Source organism: Electrophorus electricus, chromosome 3, assembly GCF_041902795.1.
Source record: "Electrophorus electricus isolate QZ-2024a chromosome 3, ASM4190279v1, whole genome shotgun sequence".
In the NCBI taxonomy this organism is placed as follows: domain Eukaryota; kingdom Metazoa; phylum Chordata; class Actinopteri; order Gymnotiformes; family Gymnotidae; genus Electrophorus; species Electrophorus electricus.
Genome location: NC_137499.1, coordinates 24,505,326 through 24,512,273, shown reverse-complemented (window position 1 = coordinate 24,512,273; position 6,948 = coordinate 24,505,326). Strand labels below are relative to the sequence as shown.

General features: G+C 42.0%; 1 protein-coding gene across 1 annotated transcript; it reads left to right on the top strand.

Annotated features, from left to right (window-relative positions):
* Positions 1 to 265: 265 nt before the first annotated feature.
* Positions 266 to 3,818, top strand: sox8a (SRY-box transcription factor 8a). The gene is made up of 3 exons (XM_027006768.3): positions 266 to 895; positions 1,206 to 1,438; positions 1,623 to 3,818. The coding sequence occupies exons 1-3, from the start codon at positions 492 to 494 to the stop codon at positions 2,342 to 2,344; spliced, it is 1,359 nt and encodes a 452-aa protein (XP_026862569.1). The 5' UTR covers positions 266 to 491; the 3' UTR covers positions 2,345 to 3,818.
* Positions 3,819 to 6,948: the final 3,130 nt, after the last annotated feature.

Sequence of the window (6,948 nt, the reverse complement as noted above, 5' to 3'; positions counted from 1 at the left end):
ATATAACATGGTCAACTACTTGGCGCAGTGCTTACAAGAGCGACTTTGAAATAAATTATACTATATATCACAACTATAATCGATCATAAAAACTGATTATCTCTTACTTGTAAATTAATACCGAAGTAGCCTATATCTACTGCTGAAAGCATTATATCAGATGACTTGATTGAGATTGTGTCCTTGGCCAATCAGAATACAGTATTCTAGGACAGTCCACCAATGAGGAGTAAAAGAGGACTGTGACGTGCTCCAACTTCATCGAAAGTCTTTATCGACTGTCACCAAGTTGCACAGCGAGATCACAACTGAAGGGCTGAGCGAGATTCAATTGCTCGGAACATTATCAACAAAATTCACACTCCAGGATTCTAAAACCTTTCCTGCAGTGTAACGTATGTGACAACATTTTGGCGTAAATTTGTTGACGTGCAGTTCACTAAGTGAAACACGAGACGGATTTTACCACCTGAAACTGGCCAGAGGACAAAATGACGGAGGAGCACGACAAGTCTATCACAGACCCACCTTGCAGTCCGACAGGTACGTCCAGTTCAATGTCTCAAGACGAGTCGGACTCGGATGCCCCGTCTTCACCGGCCGGATCGGACGGGCATGGATCGCTGAACTCTGGTCTTTGTAAAAAACTAGATGATGATGATGACAGGTTCCCAGCATGTATCAGAGATGCAGTATCGCAAGTACTTAAGGGATACGACTGGTCACTTGTACCGATGCCGGTGAGGGGTAACGGTACGCTCAAAACCAAGCCTCACGTCAAACGGCCAATGAATGCTTTTATGGTGTGGGCACAAGCAGCACGAAGAAAGCTTGCAGATCAGTATCCACATCTGCACAACGCTGAACTCAGCAAAACTCTGGGGAAGCTGTGGCGGTAAGTTCGATCTTTAAAAAAGTAAAGGGTTTTGTTTGAATAAATATTTTCTCATTATTGATTTTATGATATTGTGATTCCCATGCGCCGTTTATGCGTAGGTTTACTTTTCATTACATTTTGCTGGAATAGAGATATAGATATCTGGCAGGAATACACCGCTTCAAACGTTAACATTATCACTTATTAACAACGAATGTATGGAGCATTCACAGTTCACCATGTGATGGACTCTGATACATTTTGACTAGCCTAGACATTATACATATGATTTGTAATTTCCCTATTTGTTTCTTACTTCCTACCATAGCTTGTTATCAGAGAATGAAAAGAGACCATTTGTAGAGGAAGCAGAGAGACTGCGGGTCCAGCACAAGAAAGATCACCCCGATTACAAGTACCAGCCAAGACGTCGGAAGAGTGTGAAGCCAGGGCAAAGTGACTCCGACTCTGGGGCTGAGTTGAGCCATCAGATGTACAAAACTGAGCCAGGAATGGGCAACCTGGCTGGGTTAGCTGATCATCACCACCTTGACCATTCAGGTGAGTGACTGCTACTCTATGGATAGGAAATCCAAATTACAGTAGTATGGAATTTCACTGAATATGGTCGTTCAAATCGCAGCCTTTATTTCACTATTTAAGCTTTGCTTAATTTACTTAATAACTATTACCATGGATTTTATAACTTCAGAAAATGAGATTTAATTTTTATTGAAAATTTTAGGTCAGCCACATGGGCCACCTACACCACCAACAACCCCAAAAACCGACCTCCATCATGGACCGAAGCAAGACCTGAAGCACGAAGGTAGGCGACTCCTGGATGCAGGGCGCCAGAACATCGACTTCAGCAACGTGGACATCTCCGAGCTCAGCACGGATGTCATCGGCAACATGGAGGCCTTTGATGTGCATGAGTTTGACCAGTATCTTCCAGTGAACGGGCACGCTGGAGCAGCAGCCCCTTCCATACCCTCGGAGCCTGGCCATGGGCCCAACCCCAACGCTTACACTGTGTCTTACAGCCATGCCGGCGCTGGCTGGAGCCGCAAAGGGGCCATAGCCTCTGCCACCTCCTCCTCCTCTCCCGCTGGTGCAGGAGACGTGGCCCAGCAAAGGCCTCACATCAAAACGGAACAGCTGAGCCCCAGCCACTACAGTGAGCACTCACATGGGTCACCATCGCACCCCGATTACAGCTCATACGGCACCCAGAGCTGCGCTGCCTCTTTCCCCAGCTCCCAGTGTGACTATGCGGACCTGCAGACCACCAACTACTACAGCCCATATTCTGGCTACACCTCCAGCCTCTACCAGTACCCCTATTTCCACTCCTCACGGAGGGCTTACGGGGGCCCTATCCTCAACAGCCTGTCCATTCCCCCATCTCATAGCCCCACTGCAAACTGGGACTCGCCAGTTTATACCACCCTGTCAAGGCCTTGAATGCTTCTCCCTCTGTAAACTTTGTCCATACTCTGGATGCACTTATGAAGGAATAGAGGTAGCTGAGAAAATTGTGGGGACATTTGCCCAGCTATGAGAAGAAAAAGACGAAAAAAGTGCCTGCTGATTTTGTACAATTGATCATAACTCCCCCAACACACACCCACACACACACACACAGCCATGAACATGATGTATTGGTGCCTGCACAGCATGTGGAAATCCTTGGTGAGGACCACCTGTCACTGGTCCTCTCCCTGCATACAGGCCTGCACTCCTATGGTTCAACTTCTCTTTTTTAGTGACTATGTATATGCCCTCAGTTGTGTTGGAGTGAAGTACACAAGCAAGCCAAATCCTTTTACAAGGCAGATGGAGAAACAAATACACGTGCACTGGGACCAATTATTTTAAAAATATGAAGCAGCAATGTTTGCTACAGAGTCAGCTGTAAAACCTCTCACCATCAATTGGTCACTCACTTCTTAATTTTAATCAGAAATGTTTTCTTTTTGCTTAGAGATATTCCCTATGTATTTATGTTAATTGTGATATCATTTTTTGTGTGTTTCAGTTGTATAGATGTAAAAAGCTTTTGGGGGTTGTGAATTGGTGGGGATGATAAACTAGTACAGACAAATATTGAATTTTGTGCTGATTTCACATCATTTGTATTATTACAACGCATTCCTGGAAAGAAAATAAAACCACAATGTTCATTCCATGTTATTCAGAAAAATCAACAGATTCAGACCAATGTAATACCACGTGATAGAACAGGTGCCTGCATGCTTATCGAATTGCAATTAGTCATGATGTTATGGTAAAGGAAATGTGGAAAGATAACACCGAAACACAGTGAGTGACGCGTCAGCTGTACGGTGGGGTTGGGTGATATGGGGCATCGCGACTCGCACAGGTTGGCCATTCCCGCGTTGCTCACGAACGAGCTGACGTAGCACTTAAAAAACATACCCGGAATTCTAATCTGTTCACTGAAGATAAATTGAATAATTATTTGCCACATATTGACACAAACAGTATAGAAATACGTGCAAGTACGTGCTGCCTTTGCGTGATTTTGATTGCCTCAGTCTTGCGTGAGCTTAACGCAATTCTTTTTCCCGTTCATTTTAAACCTGTTGCTTCAGAAATGTCCTACCGGCTTCTTATTTGATGCCATTTAAATTCATATCATATTTTTAAAAACATGTTGATTGCTTTCAGCTGTGAAAATCAAACATTGTTCTCTGTACACTTTCCCTGTTGTTCCATTTAAAAAATACCCGGCTATGAGGTTTTTGGTTTTGTTTTGTTTGTTTGTTTGTTTTTTGTGTGTTTGTGTGTGTTTGGGTGTGTGTGTGTGTGTGTGTGTGTGTGTGTGTGTGTGTGTTAACAAGTGCATTTTTACAAGAAGCTAACCTTAATTGCTGGCCATATCTGTGAAAAATAATAAACCTTTTTTCGTCTTGAACCGTGCGGCGTTCTCGATTTTGTTCAAAGGCGTAGCCATTGCTGTATTGTACATACATACCATACATTTCCCTCATTTGCTCTTTTTTGTTTGCAAATTAATGATAGTTGTCGCTAACTGCTGTATATCCACCTTCCCCTTTAAAACAGCTGCTGAAAACGACATTTTTATTCACTATCGTTATCCACAGCTGCCGCTACTCTTTCGCGCTTACGGGAACCGGCAGATGACAAAGTTAAAAGGTTTGAGGTTTGAGTGCACAAACGAATAGCCTATAGAAACACACACACACACACACACACACACACACACACACACACACACACACACACACACACATACACACACACACAATATATATATATATATATATATATATATATATATATATATATATATATATATATATATATATATATATATATATATATATATATATATATATATATATGTAAACAGTATAAATAAAAAACAAACAAACGTTTTTTTAATCTACAGTGTATTAGTTAATATCCTGGATTAAGTGTACCTGAACAATATTGCTAAAATCTGTGATAACATTCTCATTGCCAGTTTCTGGCTTGTGGTAAACTTAATTTGAAAAGGTAAACGTGTTGTGAAGTAGTTATAACAGAATTTCATAACTCCTTAAATTATTAAAGGTCCAGATATTCTATTTTAATTATTTGTTCAGAAAAGCAGTAGTCTTCATTTTACAAGACATTTTTCATTAAGGGTCACAGGAGAGGGCACTTCTAATTTTGGAAAGAAGAAGGAAAGATATTAAAGGGTTCTATAACTAAAACACCACATACTGGGGTAAAGTGCTGGCATGGCGTTTCATGACTCATCTTTTAAATGTGGGAAAATTCATGAAAACATATCCCAGCTGGCTCTAAAGTTGATATACAGTTGAAGTAGGGCAAAGAAGAGAATTCTCCAGTGCTCTTTTCTGCAGAGTAGAATTTCAAACTGGGCACTGGCATGCATACCGAGCAGCCGTACCCAACTGGCGGAGGGAGACTGCCAAGTGGCACTGAGAGCCGCTGAATTTTAATGATTTATTATGTGGTGGAGGGGCCCTATTGTCTGCCTTTATCCGGAGCACAAGAAAAGAATTAATTGGACAGAAAATGGAAGAGCAGGAGAACTGACAAGTCATTAAGAGGGTTGTGAATGGACGATTAGATGCACACAGGGGTGGAATTTTTCCCCACTGCACTGTTTCACAGTGCAATTCTTCTCCTCAAACAGAAAAAAAACCAACAACAACGGTGACAACGACAACCACGGCAACAAGCAAACTTAAAATCATAACTGTGACAACAGCACTGATAATAATAAAGCAGGCATTTCGCGAGCAGATGGGATGTGGGTGGTTGGAAAACGACTTGTTTTTCTCCTTCAAACTCTTCTTCTACCCCCATTGTTCGCCAAATAGTTTCAGGAGGAACTCTTGAGAAGGAGCAGACTTAAATGCAGCTCCCTGAAACAAGCACTTCAAGGTGCTTGGGTCTTGTTTCACTAGGCAACATCCACAGTTGGTGACAGACCCTTCAGGAGCTTCTACTGTAAATGGCTAAACAATAGCAAAGTGAAGTGGCTTTCCCATAAGAACTTAACCACGGCTTGAGCCAAAACACTGATGTTAGCACATAACGCACATATAAGGGTGTAACATACCTGTCCTGACTGACCTGCCCAGCATGAACGCATTTTCAAACCTCATGCATCCATTAACATCCACAGCAGTAGAGATGGGACATGCATAAGCATGTGCACTTACACTCATTCATGCACGCAAACACACATATGCACACACAGTGAGAAAATGACAGAGAGATAGAGAGAGTTGCTCCCAAGCAAAAGGGAAGTAAATAGTCTCAGAGGTACAAAATCTCCTCTGCATCTTCTCTGTTGTATTAGTATTTTCACATAGAAACATATGGACATATGGAGTGAAGCGAGTGTTCCATGTGCACACATGCACTCTTTGCCTTGTGTACCATCTGTTGCTTCCACATTCTTCAAATAGATGCAGAGTGTTTAGAAGGAAGAATTGCATAAGAAAAACTTGTTGAACCCCAAAAAGGGGAGTTAGGGGTGAAGGGGTAGGGGCCTGCGATTGCCATCCCACCAAATGTCATTGTTCTAGAGAGGGACATTTATCAGAGCAATAGGCTCATCCCTTTTAATGAGCCTAGCAGGCTTTTTCATTCAGAGGCTGAGGAGACAGAGAGAGAGAGAGAGTGTGTGTGTGTGTGTGTGTGTGTGTGTGTTTGAGTGTGTGCATGTGAACTCAGAGTGGATTTGCAAGGGAAATGAACTGGACATAAAATGTCAATATCACGTGTTAGAACTGCCCTCATCTCTTGGACGTATTCTCGTATGATGCACCTCCATGTGATTAATTTTTAAGATAGGGTAAATTAGAATGGGAATGACATATAGAATCAGTCCATTTAACCACCTGCAGAAATGTATTTGTATACATCTAAACTGCCATTAAATGAAAGCTTCCTTGCTAACATTGCATATATCAGAGAAAGCTGGTAGCTTTATGTTAAGATGCATTATGACAATATATAATTTTCCCTTGGCTCTATTACCTATTTGCTATTGCAGGACTTTTGTGTGACATCTTCCTTTTAACCTTGAGGTACCATCCATGAGCTCTAAGAACAGAGGAGGATTCGTTATGAGAACAGAGGAGGATTCGTTAAACCTTGCATTAATCAAACATGGAAGGAGACAGCACACTTCCTGAGTTACTATATCCTCCAAACCTGATACTTTAAATCTTTTTGTCCATGGCTGAATGATTTCCTTTATTATTCTGAATTTTTCCCAGTCTTCTGGTCCTGTGTTTAGCTAAACAAAACACTGTGTTTTACCAGCAGTCACTGACAGATTTTGGCCAAAGCAACCAGCAGTTCAGACAGAATCAACAGTGACTTCCTTTTGTTCCTGTACATGCCTGAAGGAACCAGGATAACAGACTGTGTCCATATGCCTGTTCTGGGACACACTTCTATACTGAGGTTGTGTCTATCTGAGTTTGAGCTGCTATGCAACTACTGTGCACATACCAACCACACCTGCCAATCTGATAGAGAACGAACAAATTTGC

What these genes read in the sequence shown, in the direction of transcription:
- sox8a (XM_027006768.3), top strand. Translation starts at nt 492, where the DNA reads ATGACGGAGGAGCACGACAAGTCTATCACAGACCCACCTTGCAGTCCG. An exon ending in ACTCTGGGGAAGCTGTGGCG is followed by an intron (nt 896 to 1,205) that starts GTAAGTTCGATC and finishes TTCCTACCATAG; the next exon opens with CTTGTTATCAGAGAATGAAA. An exon ending in TCACCACCTTGACCATTCAG is followed by an intron (nt 1,439 to 1,622) that starts GTGAGTGACTGC and finishes TGAAAATTTTAG; the next exon opens with GTCAGCCACATGGGCCACCT.